At 39.2% G+C, this 26414-nt stretch overlaps 1 protein-coding gene across 1 annotated transcript in view; it reads right to left on the bottom strand.

The window, feature by feature from the left end:
- The window catches only part of GUCY1A2 (guanylate cyclase 1 soluble subunit alpha 2), a 281924-nt gene that overhangs the window by 237337 nt on the left and 18173 nt on the right, over positions 1 to 26414 (bottom strand). The window contains exons 2-4 of the mRNA XM_034758855.1: positions 23903 to 23964; positions 20046 to 20167; positions 5812 to 6530 (exon numbers count right to left, since the gene is read on the bottom strand). Of these exons, the coding sequence (XP_034614746.1) occupies positions 5812 to 6530; positions 20046 to 20167; positions 23903 to 23964 (903 nt within the window). The remainder of the gene's footprint in view (positions 1 to 5811; positions 6531 to 20045; positions 20168 to 23902; positions 23965 to 26414) is intronic.

Below are 26414 nucleotides of genomic sequence, written 5' to 3'. Positions count from 1 at the left end.
ATCTCTCTCTATCAGTGTTATAGAGGGTGGACAATTTATGAGTTTACTCTGTAAAAGCTTTATACAGAGTAAAACAGATTTATTTGGGAGTTTGATCACATTGGAAGCTGGGTGTCTGGGTGTTAGAGATAGGACCACTTGCTAAGCCTTTTTCAGTTAAGTCTGCAGCTTTGGGGGTGCGGGTGTTGCAGCAGATTAGAGTATCTGGCTCAACAAGGTAGGGTTCTGAAGGCCCAAACTGGCAGAAAAAACGGGCTCAGAGGTAGCACATCAGGTGACAGTCCCAAGGGGATCCCTGTGACCAAACCCATCACAGTCTTTACCACTGAGTTTGCCTGAAGTGTTTGGTAAGGGTGCTTGCAAAGGCTGGTGTATATCCACTTTCCATTGAAGAAGTGGTGAACCAATTAATAAATTTGCACTGCTCAACTTGAGCAGTGCAAGATGGTATATTCCTGAGGTACAAGGCTGGGAACGGGGGGGATTTGGCGGGTGCCTTTCTCTGTGTGATTCATGAGTGTCTCTGGGAGCATTCATGCAATCTAGCTGGGTGTGGGGGCTCCACATGCTGTTGTACTGAGTGATCACAGCTCCTGGAGGGATTTGCTGCTTGTCACTAGCAAAGCATTGTGAGAGACAGCCCAGGCTAGAGAGTTAAGGAGGGCACAGTGGTCCCACAGTCTCAGGCTGCACCTCGGGGATCCCGTCACCGGGGAAAGTTGCCTTTTTCTGAAAAATCAGATGTTGACTGCTGCCAGAGGCAGGATATCAGACTAAATATATCAGATATGTCAAAACCTAGTAGATATGGGTAACATTTTCAAAAGCACCAAAGTTACTTAGAAGCATTTGAAAATTTTACCCTATATCTATAGTTTATAAATCATTATTCATAGTTCACTGTTTTCTAAAAACCTACAGATATAAATACTCTATTCCCTATACCCTTCTTCTTGTTGCTTTCTTTGTTATGTGGTGTCTAGTTCTAGGCCCTGATCCAGCAAAGATATACATGCAGTCTTATACAGTTGATTTCAATGGCTCTACTGCCAACATGTAAAGATATGCACACATATAAGCCTTTCCAGAACTGAGGTCTCAGATTGTCAGTTCTCCCGGGCAGGGTCCAGGTTATTTATTTGTCTGTATTTTCCATTTGTCTTTTGAGTGCTCAGTGAAGAAATGACAATAGTAAATGGCTTACTTTCATCTAAACAAAGTGCTGGCAGCAGAAATAACAGAAGGTTCTTTTCTATTCTGTCTTTTTTTCACTGCATGCCTAAAAAAATAAAAATAGAGGAAGAAATCTAATTTATGCATTGGAATGAAGATAAAAGTCCCTCCAAAATAAGCTAAAAGGTCCTCTGTGTATCACAAAGCCTCTTATATAATTCCTTTTCCTGATCAAACACTGTATGACTTGAGCAGCTCAAAACCTGGCACAGACTTGCCTTGGTTTCCCCCCTTTGTTCAAACTCACTAAGTCTGAGAAGAGTGGAGATATTCACCAACTCAGAATTCTCTAAAAGCAATATTCTGAAACAGGTGGTTGCTGATAAAATGTGACTCCTCTAAACTGAATGGGGAGTACCCCAGTCCACAAAACAGAACAACTGTCTAACTCAGTGACTTGTTATCTTTTTAATGGCTTCATGTTCCAACAGGAAGAAATATCGGTATCCCCCCTCCCAGTTAGCCTATGAGGAATTACTGGAGTACTGCTTCCAGTTTTGATGTCCACACTTTAAAAAGGATGATGACAAATTGGAAAGGGGCCAGAAAAGAGCTACAGGAATAAATTGAGGTCTGGCAAACCTGTCTTATAGTGAGTTACGTGTGGTGAACAAACCTCAGTACTGATGTAAAATTATTATAACTTCCTTTTTATATTAAGTTATGAACTTGTTTGCACTTTTACTGAACATTACAATATAGCCACAAGTATGTTATAGCCAGGAAGCTTGAAATTATAATAATACCTCTATATGTTTGAAATTAGTTATGTTATAAATGTTCACAGTGGTTAGAGAAATTCCAGGAGGTTTTCACTTCTGTCACCAACAACAAGCAAATGTCAGGAAGATAACCTCTTCTTATCCATAAACCATGTTTTAAAAGAGTGTTATATGAACTCAGAAAAGCTGCAGTTTAAATTTCACCTTGCCTTATCGTTTATACTATTTTCCTTTCTGATATGTTTAAAAGATATATTGGATACTGAAATTTGTGCTTTGTACAAAATATCTGATAGAAGTTTAATTGATATAACAAATAGATTGTAACTCTAATGTCAAACCAACCTAATATCCTTCTTTGGGTAACAATCCTAGTAGATAGAAGGGAAGTGGTAGATGTGATACATCTCGACTTTACTAAGGCTCTGAATTGTCTCATGTGACCGTCTCAAAAACAAATTAGAAAAATATAGAGGGTTACAATGGATCACAAATTAAATATGAGTCAACAATGTAACACTGTTGCAAAAAAAGAAAACATTTTGGCATGTATTAGCACGAGTATTGTAAGCAAAAGAAAGGAAGTAATTCTTCCACTCTACTCAGCACTAATACGACTTCAGCTGCAGTATTGTGCCCAGTTCTGGGCACCACACTTTGGGAAAGATATGAACAAATTGGAGAAAGTCCAGAGGAAAGCAACAGAAATGATTAAAGTTCTAGAAAACATGACCTATGAGGAAAGATTAAACAAACCCATTTTTTTCAATCTGGAGATTCAAGTATGTAAAAGGTTGTCATAGAGGAGGGTGATAAATTGTTCTCCTTAACACTAAGGACAGGACAAGAAGTAGGGGGGTTAAATTGCAGCAAGGGAGATTTATGAAAAACTTCCTGTCAGGGTAGTTAAGCACTGCAACAGATTATCTAGGGTGGTTATGGAATCTTCATCACTGGAGGTTTATAAAAACAAGTTATCTATCAGAGAGGGTCTAGAATGGATAATACTTACTCCTGCCTCAGTGCAGGGGACTGAACTAGATGATCTATCGATGTCCCTTCCAGCCCTACATTTCTATGATTCTAAGGAGCTTGTGTCAAGAGTAGGGTTGCCAACCCTCCAGGATTGTCCTGGAGTCTCCAGGAACTAAAGATTAATTTTTAATTAAAGATTATGTCATGTGATAAAACATCAAAGACTACATCCTACCAAAATTGGCAACCCTAGTCAAGAGACAATCTCCTAAGAGTGTCTTACCTAGACCAGGACATCTCTATTTGTACAATATCCAAGTCTGATCATCCTTATCCTCAAGAAGACAAACCATGTAAAACATATGTTTTAGGAATAGCCACAATGGTGAAAAGAAATGTAAGGTTTGTTATCAGAGTAATAAATCTGGGTAAACCCACACAAAGAATTCGAGAAATATCCTGATTGCAATGAAATGTATAATTATTCTAAAACTTCATTCAAAAAAACCATGAGGAAAAAAATGTGTAGCTGGAAAATTTTAAACCTTTTCTTTATTTCTTAAATACTAAAATAGCGAACACCTTTGTAAATGCATACTTGCAAATATGTCAGTTAATTTAATATAAAGCTCCTACTATCATTATTATGTTTGCAGTGCTGTAGCCATGTGATCCCAGGATATTAGAGAGACAAGGTGGCTGAGGTAATATCTTTTATTGAACCAACTTCTGTTGGTGAAAGAGTTAAGCTTCCAAGCTACAGAGCTCTTCTTCAGGTCTGGGAAAGATACTCAGGAGTGTCACAGCTAAATACAAGATGGAACATATGGTTTAGTTCTGCTAGTTTAGGCTTTTATCTACACTGGAACTTCATCGGCAAAACTTTTGCCATTCAGGGGCATTAAAAAAAAAAACACACACTCCCAAACAACAAAAGCTTTACCGACGAAAAGCATCGGTGTGAACAGTGCTTTGCCAGCAGGAGCACTCTCGTTGGGGGTGGCATATTTTTGTCAGCACAAGTTCTCTCTCCTGCCGACAAACAGCAGCTACATTGTGCATCTTTTAGCAGCACAGCTGTAGCAATGCAGCCATGTCACTAAAAGCTGTGCACTGCAGACAAAGCCTTACTTTAAGAGATATTCTAAGGGACCATTCAAGGGGAAGTGGCTCATTAACACTTCTGCAGTGGTACCCACAACACCCCCCACAACACACCTTTCAAGATCCATGGGTCCTATACATGCCTATCACAACATGTGCTGTACCTCACCCAGTGCACTAAATGCCCCAATAACAACTATGTGGGTGAAACAAGACAATCACTACGCTATTGAATGAACTCACACAGAAAAATGGCCATATTACCCATGGGTAATGCCATATTACCCATGGGTGAACACTTTTCCCAAAGTGATCACTCCATATCTGACCTATCAGTCCTCATCCTCAAATGGAACCTGCTCAACATTTTCAAAAGAGGAGTCTGGGAATTTATATTCTTAACTTCGCTAGACACTAAAAATAATGGCCTTGATAAAGAGACTGTATTTATGGCTTATTACAACAATCTGTAACCCACTAAGAACATGTCTACACTATAATCTTAAGTCGACCCTATGTCAGGTCGATTTACAGTCACAGCAGTAATTACTGCGTGGACTGATGTCCAGACTACCCTCCTTCTGTCAGTGGTGCACGTCCTCATGAGGAGCACTTCCACTGACTGAAGAGGGATAGTGTGGGGGCTTAGAGCCAGGGCTCTCAGCTTCACGCAGCTCCCCACCCGGAGCCCAACTGCCCCCTGGGCTTCTCGCCTTCGCGCCCAGCCAGGAGTGGTGAGAAAGCCACCTGGGGCTTCTCACTTCGGGCGGGGAGATCTGCGCGCGGAGTCCAGTCAACTGCTCTGCTCCCGGTGGGGAGCCAGGGTCCTGGGGGGAGGCAGCAGGGCTCCCCACGGGGAGTGGAGAGCCTGAGGGCTGCCTAAGCCAGGAAACCCGGCAGCAGCCGGGCTGGCAAACCGGGAGTCGGTTTTCTTGTCAATTTCACAGCTTCAGTGAACAGTCAACAGCCAATGTAAGGAACATAGTGTCTACACCGATACTGCATTGCCCTAGTTACACCTACATAAGCCCTACACCATCATAAGTGCCTAAATGGAAGCTGAGTTCATTTGAAAATCTGCCCACTTGTAGCCACCACACTATCTCCAGGTCCTGGGAGAGTTAACCTGCCTAAGAACACTTGCACCACTCAGCATAAAGGTAAACAAATATTCTTTGGTTGGGGGCTTGTTTTATGATAGGACAGCATCAGAGCTTCCTATATCAAGATTGGCATAAATTATATTTGGCATCATTTATTGTAGTGGTTAATTACTACAGATTTTCCATTTCTCTGCAACATGAGATTTTCTGCAATTTTCAAATTGTTATGTAGGATATATAAAGTAAATGGGAATCCTACAGCTAAACACCTTCAGATAACACCAAAACTGCATTCCCCGGAGAACAATTACATTCAATGGTGTCGTTGTTTTCAGTATTATTACAATAAAATTGGAATGAAATTAATGATTAGACATAGGCATTACGTCAAACCAAGGCATTGGGAATTTCACCAATGTTTTAATACACAACCATGTGACTGAGAATTTTTTGAATGGCATTCAAAGTATCTGCAATAACTCCACATGCAGAGTTTACAAATAATGTAGGATGAAATTCATTCCAATCCAGACCCAAACCACTTACATCCCACTTAAGCCTTATTTTGGGGGGTTAAATGAGCTTTCGGTAGTGCACAGTCCTTGAGCTGTTAGACTCTGAATAAATGCGCCCTTCCCATACACACACATCCCATTCTAAATTAATGCTCCTACCTTATCTTTATTTTCAGAGCCAGAAGCCTCAAGTTTGGTCCGAATCACAAATGGTGTTGATAATCTCAGGAGGACTCGTTCAAATGTGGCACTGACCTTCGGGGAAACTATCTCAAAGCATTCCTGGAATTTCAACGTTTTGTGAGTGTCACATTTGAGCTGCTTCCTAAGGCCTTCCCCAAGCTGGAGCACCAGCATGTTTGGATCAAACATCAGATGGAAGGGGAAAGCTCTGCAGAAGGTGCTGATGCTTATCCTCAGGTCTGAGGGAGACTGAGATGATCCGAGTGGAAGTGCTTTTGTGATATTTGCATTTTCACGTTCTTTGATAATAAAAGTAAGACAGCTGCAATTACCTGGGTTCGACCCCTCCGCATACAGTTTCTCATTCATGACTTGTTCCACATCCACTTCCAAACGGTAGATCTTCTTTGCTGCCGCCTTTATCATTCCCATCATTGCAAATCCAACAATATGATGAGGGTGAAAGTAGTGGAGCATGAGGTTGCCTTCAGGGAGCTCTTTGCATAGGAAAGAAGGGGATTCCAGAGTGACCTGTCTTCCAAATGAAGTTCTAATGTGCTCCAGCAAAGCGTCAAAGCCATTGAAGAAGTCCTGCAGCGTGCCACCTACAGCGCGAAGAACTCTTTCATTCTCATCAAAGCAGATATTGAAGAATTCCTCCCCAAATTTTTCTTGCATCTCCTCAAACTTCAAACCTATAGGGCAATGGTAAATATATGTCAACAACGTGGTGGGGTTATTGTTGTGCAACATTTTTCCTTTATAATCTGCTTTTGTTTGGGGCTTCCCCCCAGCCACCAGACTATGATTTGTCCCCTATTCTGAAGTCTTCTTCATTAAGGATACCTGTTAGTAGGATTCCCATTTCCCTAAGGCAAAAGCTACCAGATTTAATTGGTCTCTGTGGGTGACCCTAAGATGTCTGCATCACATCTCGTCATTCTGGACTGCTTTTTTTTTTCCTGTCCATCTTCCTTCCTCACTCCCCAGTCCCATCTCCCTCTATCAGCCACAGTTTGTGAATCATGCACTTTTACCTTTTCTCATTCCGGTTAGAGCCCAGAGGACTACACTTTCCTCATGCTTTATATCTCACACACTACAACATTATCTGACCTCTTTGCAATGAGGATGACTAGACAGAACTTCCTTCAGAATCTTTTAGTACCACCTTTGAATTGGACAGTGGGATCACAACAGAGCAACACAATAGTTCTCCTTCCCCCTCATTGTCTCTGCAACACTCCAAGGCCCCACTGAGTCAAAGACTGGGACTGGAAATCAAACCTAGAACTTCCACAGAACAATGCGAAACCCACAACTGGCCACTCAGATATACCTCTTCTGGCTGCATTTACTCTGCAACCATGAAATAAGACAGCCTCAGAGCCTGAAATACTTTTCCTACACTGACCACTAGGGATTGCTAAAGAATAAGATGAAATAACCACTTTCTCTGAATTGCTTGAATTTGAGAACGTAGCTTGTGCAATGCTTCCAGGGTTAGCCACCTGGAAAAGCATTTCTGTGGCAAAGGGTGAAGGGGCTAGTGAGTCATCCACCGCTAATGTACTAGATCTTTCCATGTTCCCATCACAGAAACTCAAAAGGCTTTCATTTTTGAAAGGTGATGATACCAAACATCGCATACAGGCAATAAAAAATGGCAGCAATAAAAAGATCCCAGACTGACAATGTGCATCAAATGCTGCTTTGATTTGCTAGTAACTATCTTAAAGGCAACTTTAGAAAATTCCATTTTAAGATGACGACTCATCTCTCTACTATTTTCTATGAATGCTCTTTTAAGCATCATTTGCATTTAATCACTATATCAGATGCTGGAGTTACAATGTGTACAGCATGTGTGTGTCCAGTTGCGAGATGTGGTAGGATGATTTTCATGTGACTTATTAGAATATATACCCAATGTAAGAGTGTGCAGAGAAAATAAATTCAATGAATAAAAAAATGTCCTCCAGTGCATCATTTTTATTAAATGTAACACATACTAGTTAAATCCATGACAGCTGGTCCTAATTATTCCAATAGAAATGAAGGACATAGTCATTTATTTCCTAAGGGTACAAATCAGATCTTCATTATAATACATATTCAACACGTCTTATGCTATCTTCAGTAAAATACCAGTGGATCTCTGAAGACCGTTACATCATTTGTTTGGATAGCTCATAGGCTTCTGAACTTGGAAGAACCATGTAATTAAAATAGTTTCATGCCCAGAGACATGAGAACAGCAGAAGTTATTAATCTATTGTTTGCAGAACAAAACTTTGATAATAATCTCAAAGCAGTATTCGAATAAGTACATGGCTATAATTATAACTACTAGCACCCTGCAAATTACTGATTTTTCGGTTTGCTGGAAATTCTGAAAATTAAACAAAAAAATCATTTCAGATTCACCCAAAATTGAAGTTTTTCAAAATTTTCAGCAAATCAAAAATTAAAAAAAAAAAATCATTTCGGGTCAAATAAAATGTTATGTTTGACTCAGAATGAAACTGTTTCTATTTTAGACTTTTTAAAAAAATAACTGAAGGGAATATAGAAACAAAAATTCTTTTAAAAAGCTAAAAAATGAAATGTTTCATTTAAAAAATGTTAAAAGGAAACATTTCAACTTTTTCAGCTTTTTTTGTCCGACACAATTTGGCAGAAACCAATACAAATTTACAAAACATTTTGGTGTTGACAAGAAACTTTCAGACAAAAAATTTTGCCCAATTCTATTGATGTTTGGTATTTACACAGCACCCTTCATCCAAACTGATTTACAAACTATATGTAGTGATCTTTTTACTCACATCTGGGATGTGGCATGATGAGTTTAAAAACTCTTAACATTGCACAACTTATGAAGAAAATTAACTTATGTAGGAAAATTAATAGGATACATTTAGGTAGGTAGCAGAATATAATTATTCATATTGGCATTTGGCCAGAATACCTGGGTTGAAAGCCCTCTTTTATAACTACAAGTGGTGAGAACTGTGGTTTTATGGATAATCCAAAAGAGATTACCTCCAGTAGTACAGTGCCTCCTAGTAGAGGAAAGGGTGTCAGTTACTGAATCACCACCATTACTTTTGCAGAACACAGGACTCTAACATCTTCCAGGCAAGTACCAACCCCAACCAATGGGGGTTATTTTATGAAATTAGGTTCAGTGATATGGCCACAGGATATGCCATTGTCTTTTTAAACATTTTAGGTGTTAATCAGTGGAGTTACCCATGCTCCACTAGAGTATTATAGCAGTGAATCAGTCATAGAAAAACAGATGTGGCCAAACTGGATCAGACCAGTGGTTTTTCTAATCCAGAATTTTGTCTGACAATGCCCATGACCAGATGCTTTAGAGAAGGGTGAAAGAAACCCTGAAGTAAGCAGGTATGAAATATCCCTTCCATAGGGAAAGTTTTTTCCTAATCCCCATGAATTAGAAGCTAATTTATGCCCTGAAGCATAAGGGTTTATATCCTGTTCATTGGTTTTTTTTTTTGTTTGTTTGTTTGTTTTTTACACAATTTACTGTTGTAACTCAGAGAAACAAGGTGGGTGAGGTAATATATTTTATTGGACCAACTTCTATCGGTGAAAGACAAGCTTTTGAGCTACACAGAGCTCTTCTTCAGGTCACACAAATTGTATTGTAACTCTGGATGTTCTCATTATCAAAAAATAATTATCCCATACAGTCATACTACGCTCTAGCCTTGATGATATCTGGTGGCATGGAGTTCCACAGGCTATTTGTGCCTTATATGATGAAATATTTTCTTTTACTACTTTTAACTCTAGTTTCTGTTTCGCTGAACATCCCCTTGTTCTTGCAATCCATTTCCATCTCTATAAAGTTCATTTTTTGTTTCTCTTTATCTCATCCCCTCTTATTCATTTCCTGTATAAAGAGTCTTAGTTATTTTCACTCTCTCTTAAATGGATTTTTTTCCCCAGGCCTGTTAAATATGTTTAGGTATAAAAAAGGAAATACTACCACCATTGTTAGAAGCACAGAAATTGCCATACCAGATCAAATCAATGGTCCATCTTGCAAAGCATTCTGTCTCAACAGTGGCTAGTACCAGATGCTTCAGAGAAACTGTATAATCTAATGGCCAATTATGCAATAACAAGCTTTGGGGGAAGCTTCTCCTTAACTGCAATAATTAGTGGTTGGCTGATATCCCGAAATAAGAGGATAGTAGTAGGTCTGTGGATATTTTTATTATTAATATAAAAGACTGATTTAATAAAAAATCCTCCTAAACATTTTTCTCAGCATCTAAGTTATAATATTTTGAGAGTCCTACAGGTTAATTATATGTTATATCAACAAGTATCTACATTATTTGTTGCCATTCAATTAAACTAAGTATTCCTCATTCTTTTTCTTCTATTTTGAGAATCTTTTCTCTCTCTTCTCATAGTCTTTCGGGTGATTCTTCATTTTTATCATCTTTCTCTGATCCTTTTACATTTCTGCTACAATATTTTTGCAGGGGAATGTCCAAAATTGAGCACAGTGTTCGGGGTATGAGTGTACCATCTATTTATGTAAAGTCATTATCAGATCTTCAGTATTATTCTCTGTCCCTTTCTTAACATAATCTAACATAAAAGAAATCGCAGCATACAAGCAGTTCAGAATCAATAAGAAGGTGAAAGATGTGATCAAAACAACAAAATACCCTGGGATTGAGCCACAGATCATACCGAAGCAACTATAACCCATCCAATTATTCCTGTAGAGTGAACCAAGGAGACAACAGCAGCCAATAGTACATGTTCCATTGCATCCAATTCCCTTGGTAGATATTAACACGTACTATATGGGATATCCCTTAAGAAAATTGAAGTGTCATCTAGTGAACGGTAGAGGTGAGATACAATTTGCAGTTCTAACATTCATATCATGAACAAAAGACTAGGTTTTGTCCCCATGGGTGTAGCAAAAGTTTCCTCAATGAAGCAGATTTATAATAAATATTTAGTCTCCTCTTCATAATACAACTCTCTTCTGCTTTTATCTGATGGTGGTTTAGGCAGAAGTTGAAGACTCCAGGACACCATTTAAAAACAATAGGAAAAACTAATATTTTAACCAACATTCACTCGCTCATTAAAACAAATTTTGATGGGTGTAGTACACACCCGACTGCTTATTAGCTGATCAATTGGCCTCTAGATGACAATATGACCTATATCTAATTAATTTGTGAAGTACTTTGGCATACCTTGAGTATAAAGATAAATTCTGTATCAAATGGAGGAAGCTGGACAACCGTTTTTATATGGTCATTTTTATTGGTTGCATATAACTGTAGTAAAAGCATTTTATATCTTTACAAACAGCTTTGGCACAGCTGTAAAACTGTACTACAACTTACTTTGTAGAGCTATATATATTACCTAGATACCTTGTACAATTTAATAAACGAAAAAATGAAATTTACATAAATAGAAAAGGTTGGGTAAAAAGTTTTACCCACATGTGCTTACCTGTAATATTTGTTTTACCTGTGTTTATAATGAAAATAATATTTTTCTAATAATGTTTAAAATGCAGTTCTAATCTAACAAGTGACTAAAAATAACATCATGATCACCGCATCTCAGCGAGTTCCAGGCTACAAGCAAAAAGTTTTTCCCCACCCCACACATTACCAGCTCTGGAGACTCAACTTGACATCCTAGAAATAAACTCAGTTATTTTATTCCCACACAGTATTTTCAGTGATAGAGGTTCTGCAAGCCAAAGCAGGGCCTCTGCAACACCAGGGCAACTCCAGTATCTTCAGTGTATGCTCTCATTCACACATGGGGAAGCCTATTGCTTAAATAGGTCTGCACAAGTGTAACCAACTGGAACTTCAGAGCAGTGTGTTGATAATGCTCAGACACTAATAGAATCCAGTTCATTCCCTTTCAGATGTGTTGCCTCTGCAGGGCAAATAGGAATAAGCAAACAAACTTATTTTTGTCATTTCAGTAAGCAAATATGGCTCTAAATACATAAAGAGAATTCATCTGCTGGCTTAAAAGTTAACTGTTTTTAGTGTCATATTTTACTGAAATCCCAAAAGGCTTCTCATGTTTCCTCGAATATATAAAATGTCTTGTATTTTATTTACGGACCTTTGACAAGTGGCTATGTATATCACAACCTTTAACTACTCTTAACTATTGGCAGTTTCTCCTCTTTTTAATAATACACAGTACTACAGCACCCAGTGGGGCTTGTAATTCAAGCGTATCTATTATTCTTCTAATTACCAAGACATTTTTATGTATCAACTCCAATTCCATTGCTACAGTTTGTTCAATTTACTATTGCCATTATTAAATGCTTATATTATAGTAGCACCTAGAGTCTCTGATTTGGATTGGGTTTCCAGTAGTTTAGGCACTGTACAAAAGTATCAGTAGACAAAGAATTACCTTGAAGAGTTTGCAGTTTGAAATCAATTGTTATAGCCATATGCACATTTCTGATATAAAGTTGCTAATTTCAGCAATTACATTAATTCAGTAATTACATAAATGATTTTGTCTATTTTACTTATATATTATCAGTGTGGTGCATCATCTGCACAGTTATGGGAGCTCTGTACAGAGTCTGAATGCAGGAGCAAGCCCCATCTGTTTCTAAAACAAATTGATTTGACACCTCTACCATTTGATATCTGTTTCCCTTTAGACCCCTTGCAACTTTTTTTAACAATTTTAACTCAGTTAGGATTTGCTTCCTGAGGTCCATCCAGTTCTTATCACAAGGAAGATGATGCTGAAGGCATATATAGTGTTTTGAGTGCATGAAGTTATTCACTTAAAATTGACGGATCAGTCCATTATTTAACTTTCTCTAACAATACAAAAACAAGAGGAATACTCAATAAAATTAAAAGACAGTAAATTTAGAACAAACAGGAGATGGTATTTACAATGTATCAAATTTGCAGGTCACAGAGGAGTCATTGACTCATGCTGTGGACGTTTTTTAAGAACATAATTACAGTGGATTTTTAGTTGCTTATTTTTTTTATTAAAGATAAACAGAATTGTTGCCAGTACAAATTATTTCCAGGTCTTTTGTTTGAGGAGGTTTATTGATCATTTAGTGCAGATAACTTCTAGCAAGATCAGGTGCTTATACAGCATGTCTAGTGTAGATCAGTGGCTCTCAACCTTTCCAGACTACTGTACCCCTTTCAGGAGTCTGATTTGTCTTGAGTACCCCCAAGTTTCACCTCACTTAAAAACTACTTGCTTACAAAATCAGACATAAAAAACCAAATGTCACAGCACACTGTTCCTGAAAAATTGCTGACGTTCTCATTTTTACCATATAAGTATAAAATAAATTAATTGGAATATAATTGGAATGTACTTGCATTTCAGTGTATAGTATATAGAGCAGTATAAACAAGTCATTGTATGAAATTTTAGTTTGTAAGGACCTCGCTAGTGCTTTTTATGTGGCCTGTTGTAAAACGAGGCAAATACCTAGATGAGTTGATGTTCCCCCTAGAAGATATCTGCGTGTCCCACAGGGGTATATGTACCCTTGGTTGAGAACTACTGGTATAGATGTTCCACAGTGTAAATAAGCAGTGAGGTTTTCAAAGATGCAAATGTAAGCGAGGTGCCCAACTCCCATTAAAAGCCAACAGGATCTGGTCACCTGTCATTTCTCTCTCAATAAAGGCTGCACAAAAATACTCATTTTTACTTGGCAAGTATTCACATTTGAAAACAGATTTTTGCCAATGTTCATTAATTTGATCCAAGGTTAAATTTCATCACTTCCAGCAGCCAACACAGCTATTCATGGTGGCGACATTCCACCCATTTAGCAAAGTTGCAAATATGTTCCAAGAAAAATATTGTCAACTTCCAATGCAAAAATATGTAGCAAGACCATGCTGCTGAAATTCACTTCCCCAGGTAGAAGTTTGAGCTTGAATGTGTCCACTTTAGAGCACAGAGTAAAACAAGCTCTTGGTCCACATTTTCCAGTAGCTAGAGATTTACATTCCCGCTATCCCCTTATCTGATTCTTTCAGGTTAGCAAGTTCACTGCTGTAGTGAGTCATACAGTGCATTGCTGTATTTTGGAGATATGTTTGCTCTCAATCTAAGCCACGTAAAATTATTTATTTGTATTAAAGTAGTGGCTAGCAGTCCCAGGTGAGACCTGGGCACAGGTGCTCTAGGGCAAATAGTCTGAGAAAGTCCTACCTCAAGGAACTTACAATCCACATAGACAGGACAGACAGGCATTAGAGGGTTAAAGATTAAAGAAAGGAAGTATTATCCCCATTTTACAGATGGGGAATTGAAGCACAGAGCGATTCAGTAACATGCTCAAAGTCACAAGAAATCGGTCATAGACATTTAAAACATTTCCCAAGATACAGCCAGCTTTAGCCACAGGGCCATTCCATCCTCCCTAATGTACCCAGATATAAGGTGACAGACACCTAATAAATAAATGAAGTAATCATCATCATCATTATATGCTATGTTTGTTTCCTTTTATTCTCTGTATCAGGAACTGCTATCAAAACGGAGCTCTTGATGCTCATGTTAATTCTGTTTTGTATGCTTGTGACTCTTCAAATGGCAAGCAACTTTGTGCAACAAAGATGCTATTCCAGAAGATTCTAGGGGACATCAGTTGGTCCTATGTCTTATTAAGCCATAACAGCTCCTCAGAGGACTGAACAGAAGATAAGCTAAAAAGGAGATAAAACTTAATTATATGATGATGATGACGAAAGACCTCATTATAGGCTTTACATTTATTTAAAAAAATAATTCAAAGATCTTTTATTTAGAACTGTTCAGTCAAAAATATAATAGAGATTGTTTACAGAGGAACCTGACTCATTCCCATAAGTGGGTGTTCTAATGAGGCTATGACAGCCTCCTTGAAGCTGGATTCCTGCTTCATCAGGCTCCATTGCCTTGAGCAAGAGATGTGGTTTTAGAGTAAATCAAAAGGCAAGATACACTGGCTCATTCTCGCTGTTTTGCACCTCTCTGACAATGCAAAGCAATTGTAAACCCAGCTCAGATAGCCAACTAAGATAAGTTTATGGCTTCTCTGTGTCACCAGACTGAAGCATACTAGTGAATCTGACTCTAGGTATTTCAACACAGGAAATTCTTAATAGTGCCATCCAGAAAGCAAGAGTGTATCTTGGTCACTTTCTCCTTTTCCTTCACATGATGCAGGAAACTGTACAATCTGCATAAACCAATTAAAGGAGGCAGAGTCTGTATTATTTTGAAAAGGAGACAGAATTTAAATGTAACATTCCATCCATGCAAGTTGTCACTCCCAAGCAAGGTTGTTGCAGCTGTGTTAGTCCCAGGATATTAGCAAGACACAATGGGTGAGGTAATATCTTTTATTGGACCAACTTCTGTTGGTAGAAGAGACAAGTCAAAAGCTTGTCTCTCTCACCAACAGAACCTCAACCTCCTTCTCACTCCAAAGGAATGCTGCTGGTTGATCGAGTATCCAATCAGTTGACATGATGGATCCACTTCCCTTTTGTGATGCTGTATAAAAAAGGAGATTGTCTGCACTATTGTCACCAATGTTACACAATTGTGATGAATCTTGTGCAAAGTATGCCTTGTAAGGTATCATTGGAAATGTTATAATTTGCTAAGTATTATTATCCTGTTGAAATGTGTGTATCACCATTGTGTATGAGATTATGACATTTTACTGTACACTTGTTACTACACTTATGTTCCTGGGCAACACCCACAAGACAGGTGTTGATGGGCCATTAAGGAGAGTCAACTCTTCCAGTGCCCCTCCAGAGGATTCCTCTGATATCATACGGACAATGGAGGCCCAGTGACTCAGCAGGGCATGTAGAATATGTGATGCTTAGCTCCATGTTTGAGCCAGTATTTTTCCATGCACATGGATGGGGGGTATAAATTGGAGATGGTGACATCACCTTCTTGGCTCATGCCTCCCCCACATCTCTAGACTATGATTTCTAAACCTTTAGTTTTTAGTGTACTAAAGGATTGGCTACCTGCATGGGTTTTGGGTGAGATCCTGAAGAATATTTTGGTGAGTTCTTTGGAACTGGAAGAACCTAATGTGAGATTAATTTTGGTTTTAATGGCCTTTCATCATAAAGTCTGGTTTGCCTGCATGACACATGAAGGGCTCTCTTAGCCATGTCCCATACCAGGCAGCCTGATGCCTTTATGACACTGATGTAAAACAGGAATAAATACACTGATGTCAATGGAATTGCCTCGGTGTAAAATCAGTGAGGGTGAGAGGAGAATCAGAATCAGATTGACTGCTTTACACTGCTAGTGACAGCTTACTAAGGGTAAAATTCCAGTATTCATACAGTATAAATTACACACCCGCAGCTGAATGCACATCTTATCAGACATCACTGTTCTGTGAATAGTGTAAATACCAAGACCACAAAGTGAGGCATTTGTCCACAATCTCCCAGGTCTACTAATGACCTCAGTGTTCGCTGTGTTTTGTCAAAGAACACAGAATGAGAATTTTAGAGTCAGACTTAGTGGGTCGGGAGAGGTAAATCATACTGAAGTATTTGCAGGTAAGATAGAATAGGATAGCAGATATTTCATTGGCAGGTACCTTTAAGAAAGGGCTTTGTTCCATTACTACAAATGGAAGCTAAGTTCCAAGGTCTTCTGTTTCAAATCTGGACATAGTAAGGACTGAAGTCAAAATGATAACCTAGATATAATTGGTCATGCAACCCACACTGGCAAATATTCACCTCTAGCATAAACAGGCACAACCCCTGGGTTGCATGAAGTATAACAGAGTGCCGGATGGGTAATCTTTATTATAAATGAAATAAAATGAGAGCAGAATTTGGATTAACATTTGTTTAAATACCATCACACCACTCAAGTCTTCTGTCTCAACAATGTCATAATAAGATCAATTGTACTGATTACACACCTCAGTGCTTATTTCCCACTTGTATAAAGCAGTCTCTCATTATTCCTTATTCATCCAGGAAAATAACTGTCACATATAGAACTGAGAACTAATCAAGCAGCCTTCATTAACAGTCTGGCTGTTGTGACACAAAGTAAGTCAGAGTTAATTCTGATATTCCTTCCTAAATTCATGCCATTGGATGAGGAGAAGGAAGTAAGTGTTTATTAATAATTACCTTAAGAATTTCTTAAATTTCGAATTTCTTGTCCTGAACTCAACTTCAAATTTAAAAAAAATATATGAATATTTCCTAATAGTAACTTCCTCCCACCTTATTTAATAAGTGTGTTATTTTAAAATGTACCTTTCACTCAGTCCAGCATAGTCCCCTGAAGAAAACAGATATTTAGGCCCCATGATCTGCTCAGTACAGATCTCTATCCACTGCAGCACCTGGGCCCACACTATTAGGTTTTATTTCATGATCAAGGCCCTAGACATTATTTTAAGAACACACAAACAAGTATTCATAACCATTTTTAAATGCACCCATAGACTTGATAGACCATAAGAGCTGTAGTTTCATAGTGAAAATAAGTACTGAGTTTTTAGTCTGGCCTCTTACAATATTATTATGTATGTTTTAAAAGTATTATAAAGAGAGATTCCTCTGCATGAGTCATGAAGACGTGTACAAGGGCTGATTTTGAAAGGGTAAGGACTCAACTATTTAACAATAAAAGCAAAAAAATCACTTTAAATAATATTGCATTGAACATTTTTGTGATGTCATTAATTCTGTAAAATCCCAAAACACTTTTGGCCCAGTTCTGCAAGGTGCTGAGTGCCTGCTCTCTTCTCATTAACTTCAGCAGGAGTTAAGGGCACCAGAACCTCTCAGCAGGCATTCAGCACCTTGCCTGCTAAGGGTCCTAAAGAAGCGGAAGCACATCGACCATCAGTAAAATGCAGCCACCTCTTAGATGGAACATATCAGCTATTTTACAGTGCATACCAACCCTATACAACAGTTTGAGACAGAAAAGGAAGACAAATGGTTACTCCAACTGCAAGAGGGATTTTAGTTAAGCAGAATGTAATAACCCAGACTGGAATGCAGCTAGAATGCCAGAGTTGATACCAGTCCTCTTGCAAAGAGGGTAATGAGATCTTTAATTATCACACAAGGTCAGGACTTCAATTTTATGCCGTTCTTGGGATGAGAACTCTCCAGCCGCATAATCTCCTGAAAATGGACCCTGTTCAGGCTTTTGTTCATTACCAAGTGAAAGGGAACCTATTAAGCTGAGACTGCCACCTGTTATACCCCTTACCCCTATCTCCTGCAGCATCTTGGGATTTCCTTGGAGGACTCTCAAACAGTACTAGCAAGGCCCAAGAGTGCTTAGATTATGAGACTTCATAGAAAATATAGCCCCAGGTGCCATAAGTGCAGTACTGAAAATTCAAAAAACATCTAATGCTAGTAAGATGCTTTAAAGAAATAATAATAATTAATAATACTTAGCACTGATAGTATTTTCTATGCATAGATCAGTAACAGTGCAATCTTTAAGTGGTTAAATAATTCATATGCAAATTCACTCCAAGCCAAATTTCAGCACAAGTTTATCATTGATTTCTATATCCCCAGACACAATGGTTTATAATGTCAACTGTGGCTAAAAATCAGTAGAGAGTGTTACTTGTAGCAATGATAAATAATATTTAGCACTTTACATCTTCAAAGTGCTATGTTAAAATTAGCTAATTAATCGGTGGCTTAAGGTGATCTGTAAAGGTTTCTTCAAAACAATAAAAATGAAAACTTTTATTGAAGAAAAAGGGTTAAATGCCTCCATTTTAAATTAAAGTTCTTAGTAAAAAGTTCTTTGCTTTTTTTCTTTCAGTGTGGATTTATATCAGCTTTCACAGATTGAGAATTGACAAAACCTTACTGATGCTCCAGAGAAGAGCAGGCACAAAGACTATGTCTAGACAGCAATCAATGCATGGGTAGTAGCCAGCATACCCAAGCTATCTTTAATCTAGCTAGCTCAGGTCCCAGAACAGGGAAACCATGGCAGCGCAAGCCTCAGCATAGGCTGTACAAGCCAGCCCAGAACCTAAAGTAATCACTCACAGGACTGGCCTTGTGAGACTAAACTTAACTTGGGCACATCAACACAAGCTGCAATCACACCCCATGACTGCAGTCTAGACGTACCCTAAAGATGTAGTAGAAGAATGTGAGAGTATGTAGGGCCAGTTGCCTCTATTTGAACCCATAATCTGAAACTGCACTAACTTACTACATAAATTTCACTTTAAAATCCTGTATACTGCTCACCAGTGTTACTAAATGAAGGGTTCACATCTGACTTGAGCAACAAACTAGGCTCTCCTTGCAGTTTCAGTTTGGTATGGTAACGCTTTTCATTTCCTGTCCTGTTGTGCAATGCTGCTGTGTTCTCTTAAGTAGTTGCATATGTAAACCCACAGGTCACTGCACTTCAGTGGCGGATGACATACATCTTCTTTACATTTATACAAGTTTGTCATATTTGGGATCCTTCAGCATGAAGAGGGCAATATAATTTAAGATACTCATGATTCAGCAGGCTATAGGATGACCAGACAGTAAATGTGAAAAATTCGGACAAGGGGTGGGGAGTAATAGGAGCCTATATAAGAAAAAGACCCAAAAATCAGGATTATCCCTATAAAATAGGGACATCTGGTCACCCTAGTGGGCTACATTCTGCTAAAACATGGTTTCTCCAGACCCCAAATCAGTAGGGCTAACAGAACCCTCGTGCATCTGCTGTTTTGTAGCAAATGCTTAAACACCTCCTAACGTACCTCTGAGGGCCAAATTCCTTTCCCCCCCCCCAATTATAACTTGGCAATCCCAAATGAATTTGGGCACCAAACCTTTGAAATTCCAATACTCAGTGACAACAAAATGGGAGGCACAGTAAACGCCCAGTGAAAAAGCAAAGTGGATTATTTCAGACAAGTAAAATATGCCTGGAAAAGGAGATAACCTTGACACCAATAACCCAATGAGATGATGCTGACTACAGTCTAAGCTGCCCTGGATGGAACAGGAAAGACCTTCATTCATGATTAATGATGGGCCTCTCAAAAAAAAAAAAAAAAAAAAAAAACCCTCCAACCAAAGCAAATGAGTCATATTACAAAAAATAAGTACCGAGTATATTAGCTGTACACTGGAGAATTCCTGAGACATCTTCGGCTTCATCGTTGCCAGAGCAGTCTGTATAGGAGCATCTGTTCGATATATTGTGAAAGTTCTTTTCTGCATCCCTGTAACTAGGGGAAAAAATAAACAATTTCTATACATCTGCTTAACTTATGTAACAAATGAGTTGGGAGACTAACAGTTGATTATTAATGTGCTTTTGAAAGCGCATCCTCATTTTGTCTTTAACTATCTATAACGTAGGGCTTAATCCTTTTTCCATTCAGGCCAATGAAAAAACTCATGTTTATTTTAATGGAGCAGAATCAAGCCTGTAATATCTGGCAAATTATATATTAATAAAGTGATTAACACCCACACCCACCAATCACTTTATTAATATCAGCAATAGCAGCCAGTGTTGGGAACTGGAGCCAACATCTGAAAAGTAATAATAGTGAATAATACTGAGCACTTTCTGTAATGAAAATAAAGGCATGGTGGGGAGGGGGAAAACACCAAAGGGCTAAGTAGTGGGCAAATCTCTCTTCCTTTACATGTCATCCCCACTGGGGTGCTGTTCTTAGTAACTGTACACTAAACCAAAAGATTGTAGTAATAAGCCATAAACCCAGTGTCTTTCTTAACACCATAATTTTTAGTGTCTAGCAAAATTATGAATTTAAGCTCCCAGGCTCATCTCTTGAAGGTGTTGTGCAGGTTTCCTTTGAGGACAAGGACTGAGAGGTCAGATATGGAATAATCATTCTGTGAAAAGTTTCAGAGTAGCAGCCGTGTTAGTCTGTATCCGCAAAAAGAACAGGAGTACTTGTGGCACCTTAGAGACTAACAGATTTATTAGAGCATGCATCCGAAGAAGTGGGCTGTAGTCCACGAAAGCTTATGCTCTAATAAATCTGTTAATCTCTAAGGTGCCACAAGTACTCCTGTTCTTTCTGTGAAAAGTGTTTGCCCATGGGTGATATGGTATTTTTGTCTTTTATCATTTTTCTGTGTGAGTTCATTTGAGAGTGTAGTAATAGTCTGGATTCATCCACATAGTTGTTATTGGGGCATAAAAATCCTGGTCTTAATAAAGACACTCTATTTATGGCTTATTACAACATTCTGTAATCCACTAACCTCCCTTTTTTGTCCTATAGCTGGAGAGGTGTTAAAGGGCCACTTCACCTTGAATGGTCCCTTAAAATATGTGTTAACTCCTTATGCTAAACAATCTATTCCATCTTCTATTTAGCTGTGACACTCTTACACTTAAAATGATGCATGCTGTAGCACTTCAGTGAAGATGCTACCAACACGGATACGAGGGGTTGTCCCATCGGCATGGATAATCCCCCTCGCCGAGAGGTGGTAGATAAGTCGATGGAAGAATTCTCCTGTCAACCTAGCATGGTCTACACCGGGGGTTAAGTTGTTGAACTGCATCACTCTGGGGTGTGGATTTTCACCCCCCTGACCGATGTAGTTATTCCAACCTAAGTTCCTGGTGTAGACCAGTCCTTAGTACCTTCCCCAGACCTGAAGAACAACTCTGTGTAGCTTGAAAGCTTGTCTCTTTCACGGACAGAAGTTGGTCCAAATTTGTCTCTCTAATATCCTGTGACCAAAACGGCTACAACACTGCAAACCACAAATATTAATCAAGCCACTAAAGAAAAATGAAGGATAGCTAAATAAGTTTATCTTCCATTTCACTAATAAAATTTGGGCATGGATTTTGGGTCTGATCTTACTAAATACTGAGCCCTGCTGGGTGAAGAGAGTGCTCCCTACCTCCCAGCAGGCCCAAAGGCTCTCCTCCTCTCGGACATATAGACAAGTCATTGTCAGTATGAAATGGTAGTTTGTACAGACTTTGTTAGTGCTTTTTATGTAGCCTGTTGTAAACTAGGCAAATATCTAGATGAGTTGATCTGCCCCCTGAAAGATCTCTGCGTACCCCTTGGGGTACACGTACCCCAGGTTGAGAACCACTGCTCTAGCATGCTGAGCACCTCCTGGGAAGTTCTGAGCTCCTTCAACTGCCCATGATGTCAAAGGGAGCTGCTTGACACTTTGCAAGATAAGATCATCAAATTGTTTGACCAAAACCAGAGGGAGTCAGTGCAGAGGCAGGACTGGAATGAAGGAGTTCCTGGCTCCCAGCCCTCTGTTCAAGCTACTAGATTCTCTCTCCCCATCTCCTCTCTCTAGTCCATAGCCCTGATTCTCCATCGCTTGCATCTTGTAGTCATTCACACTCATGTGCAGAGCTCTACTATTCCGATTTTGTTAGCACCTGTTATACACAGACTATACCAAGTGCAGAGCAGTAGAGAATGAGGCCCCAGGAATTCACTCTGTCAGAGAGCAAGTTTGGCTCTTTATGCCGATGTGAGTATTGTGTTTTACACTAAAGTGTATCAGGGAGATCCAGCAGGCTTATACATGCAAAACTCCCACTGGTAACAGTAAGAACTGCACGATCAGGCCCAATATAGGACACCTAGAAGAGAGGCAGATATTGGATAAGCAAGGGGATATAGAAAGTTGTGAAAGTGAAGCAAACCATAGCTTAAGTAGCAGGCATAGCACCAGGAGCGAAAGGTCTTTAGAGTGTGAGAAGAGCTGCCTTATTTTCGTCTCCATTAAAAACAAACAGTTCTGAGTCACTAGTGGCCATGAATTAAAGCTACATTGTTATTATAAATATGCTGTTCTTAAAGCACTGTAGTTCCCCTCCTCCACTCTTCCCCCCGGAGATATACTACTGTGAGACTTCAAAGCAATCCCTTCAAGTGACAAAAAAGAAAAAAAATTTGCCAGAAGGCTTCCCCCGCCTACCCATATCTGCTCCATAATAGATGTCATAACTACCAGCAAAGAGATATACTTGATCCCTGCAGCAATGGCACTCTCTCTATCCTGGGGTGCATGCTAGACGTGCTAGCATTACAAATGCTACATAGCAGGATAGAGAGGCGTGTGAATTTTGACAAAATGTACAAGAACAATTCCCTCCAGCGTACGAAGTTTCAGAACTATGGCATGAATTTTAAATAGACCTTTGACCCAACCTGAGTAATAAAAGAAAGAGTTGCAGACACTATTCTATGTTTGGCAGAGTTGTTTAATTGATACAGTCTTGCAGGCATTGTATTCCGTTCGATTAGGAATGGTATCTGTGACAATAACACCACTTGGGTAGGAATGATTAATATTATCTTGTCATAATTACCCTGTCCTCCCTCCCCCTCACCTGTTTGTTTGTTTCAGCCAGCTGTCAGAACTTGTTTTTTAGGCTGGTATCTGGCAACTGCCTATGCAAGTGAGTAACTCCATGTGACTATTCATGTACTTAAAGCTACTCACATGTGTAACTGTTCGCAGGATCTGGGCCTTAGACTGTAAGCTTTTTAAAATATGCCTATCCAGCACCCAGCACAATGGGATCATGGTCTGACTGAAACATAAACATTAGCAATAATTAATCTGTTATGTCATTTTGGCTGACTGTGTCAAGAGCACATTCTGAAAAATCTTATACTTTAACAGAAAGGCTCCCCAACACTGACATAAGTTCTACAACTGCTCCTCCGTGGGCTCAGTCCCTCTCTCATTGACTTGAATGAAAGGAGGATTGGGCTATGGTAATTTAACTGCAGCAGGAGAGATGAAGAATAACACAAAAAGAATGTATAATATTTATCATTACTGAGGAAAATGCCTAAGTATCTGTGAGCAAATTCAGAAAAGTTGGTTACTCAAGCCAACGATTTAGAAGACAGAAAGATATTAATTCTACAGCTATCACTTCTCTTTTATTCACCCTTCTAATCACTACTGTGGTCTGTTTTACTTACCCAATAACTTGATGCTCATAATACCGCAGTGTCCTTTGGAGAGTCTGCCGTATGGTCTGAGGCTAAAGAACAACAACAAAAACAAACAACCATTATCAGCAAATCAGCAGCAGCACAATGTCTGAATAGGTGACAACTGCTTTATCCCTTAATATACTATTTGTTTTTCCAATTCTACACATTTTCATCTTACACCTGCCATGTTTCCAGCAGTGATGGCTCGGTATTATCCCAGAAGTACTACTAAGCTGTTCTTATATTGCAAATACATCAATATTTCATGGCTCTTTTCCTTATACTTTTTTTCACTATTTAAACAGAAATGAATGTTACGACCTGGCACAACTAACGTTGTCTGTAAGACAACAGAAACACAGCTATGGGCTGGTCTACACTAGGGAGAGGGATCGATCTAAGATACTCAACTTCAGCTACGTGAATAGCTTAGCTGAAGTCCAAGTATCTTAGATCGATTTACCTCGGGTCCTCACCGTGCGGGATTGACAGCCGTGGCTCCCCCGTCGACTCCACTACCGCCTCTCGCTCTGGTGGAGTTCTGGAGTCGACGGAGAGCACGTTCGGAGATTGATTTATCGCGCCTAGATGAGATGCGATAAATCGATCCCTGATAGATCGATTACTACCCACCGATCCGGCGGGTAGTGAAGACATATCCAAAGTAGACAAAGGAGGTCCTTGCTTTATTATTAGTTTTCACAGAATATCACCTGTCAATAATCTCATCATTTTAAAATAAACTTTAAAAGCTATTCAATAACATGTTATTACATCAAGACATAATGAACCAGCTTTTTCTTGGGACAATATCATATGCTCAATTTTCATCAGCAGGGAAGGGAATTGGCCTTTCCAAATCTATTTGAGACATGGTAGTAGAAAAAGTCTCACAGAAAAATTTGTTTTAACAAAATAAATAAAAAAAATCTATTGAGGCCCAGTTCTCTGACATGTCGTGAACCTTCAACTCTCTGAAGTCAATAGGAGTTAAGGGTACTCACCACCTGCAAAATCAAGCCCTTAAAGGGCAAATTGTGAGGAGTTTCTGGCATTTTTGTGCTATATATTTAACAAGGGCTCCCCACACGGTCTCTTATTATGAAGTGCTCTCAACTACAGACAAGTGCTTCTTGGTATTGCCCAAATAAGTCATGAGAGCACTTTATCTTCCCAGAAAGTGAGGGACATTTATCAAATACATTATTAAGCAATTATATTTTAAGGTTCCCACCTGTCCACCTTCTCCTGTCAGTTTAGCAGAGCCCATATTCAGTGTTCCCAATTCTGATACACAAGATTCCCTGTTGTCTCAGTGTCACACAGGATCACAGGATAACCAAAGGCAGACAGGGTCAGAATCACACAAATTTTACCCTTAGGGAAATTTGAGACCAGTGTTTCCCTGCTTTTTGGAACAATTTCCAGCTGCCTCAGAAAGCAGTGGTAGAAATGCTTTTTAATTAGATGTGTTTCAGACCTCTCTGGCTTTAAGATCAAGCATGATAAGTTTATGGAGGGGATGGTTTAATGGGATACAGTGATTTTAGTCAATAGGTCGATAACAATGGTCAATGATGGGATGTTAAAAGTTACTACAGAGAACTTTTCCAGAAGGTCTGTCTAGAGAATCTTGCCCGAATGCTCGGGGTTCAGCTGATTGCCATATTTGGGGTCGGGAAGGAATTTTCCTCCAGGGTAGATTGGCAGAGGCCCTGGAGGTTTTTCGCCTTCCTCCGCAGCATAGGGCAGGGGTCGCTTGCTGGAGGATTCTGAGCGACTTGAAGTCTTTAAATAATGATTTGGGGAGTTCAACAGCTAAGTCAAGGGAGAGAATTCTTCCAGGAGTGGGTGGGTCAGGTTTTGTGGTCCGCATCATGCGGGAGGTCAGACTAGATGATCATAATAGTCCCTTCTGACCTTAGAGTCTATGAGTCTATTCCAGAACCAAGGGCAGCCTTGCGGCCCCATATTTTGTTGGCCCTATACAAATTCAGCAGCTCTGGAGCTAGCCTTATCTTCCACTTCTGCCAGTGGGTTTGGAGAGGAAGGCAGCTCCCTGCTTTTGAATAAATAATAAAATAAATAAAAAGGAGAAAACTGTAATATAATCCTCTCCCCCCACCAGCTCTTTGGGGTCCACAGAATGTAAGAGCAGCCCACACAATCTGAAGAAGAGCTTTTAAAAACAAAAACAAAAAAAACAGCAAACAAAAGAATTTGTCTGTGCTTCTGAACTTCAATCTGCAGAAATGCATGTACTTGTAAAATAAAGTGGGAAAACAGAGTTCAACCTTCTAAAGAGGTTTTTATTCTACATCAGGTAATTACATCTCCTCTCAGCAGGAGTTAAATTTACTCTCTCAGAAAACATTCAAATGCGCTCTTGCAAAACCTACAGACGCTCCATACAAATGAGACAATCACACTTGCAAGAACCAGTCTCCTCCCATTTGGTACAGCAGGTGTCGAAGTCCTAAGGGCCTGATGCAGCTGA

This window comes from Trachemys scripta, chromosome 1, assembly GCF_013100865.1.
Source record: "Trachemys scripta elegans isolate TJP31775 chromosome 1, CAS_Tse_1.0, whole genome shotgun sequence".
Lineage (NCBI taxonomy): Eukaryota > Metazoa > Chordata > Testudines > Emydidae > Trachemys > Trachemys scripta.
The sequence above is the reverse complement of the archived record's forward strand: the minus strand, read 5'-3'. Positions and strand labels throughout refer to the sequence as shown.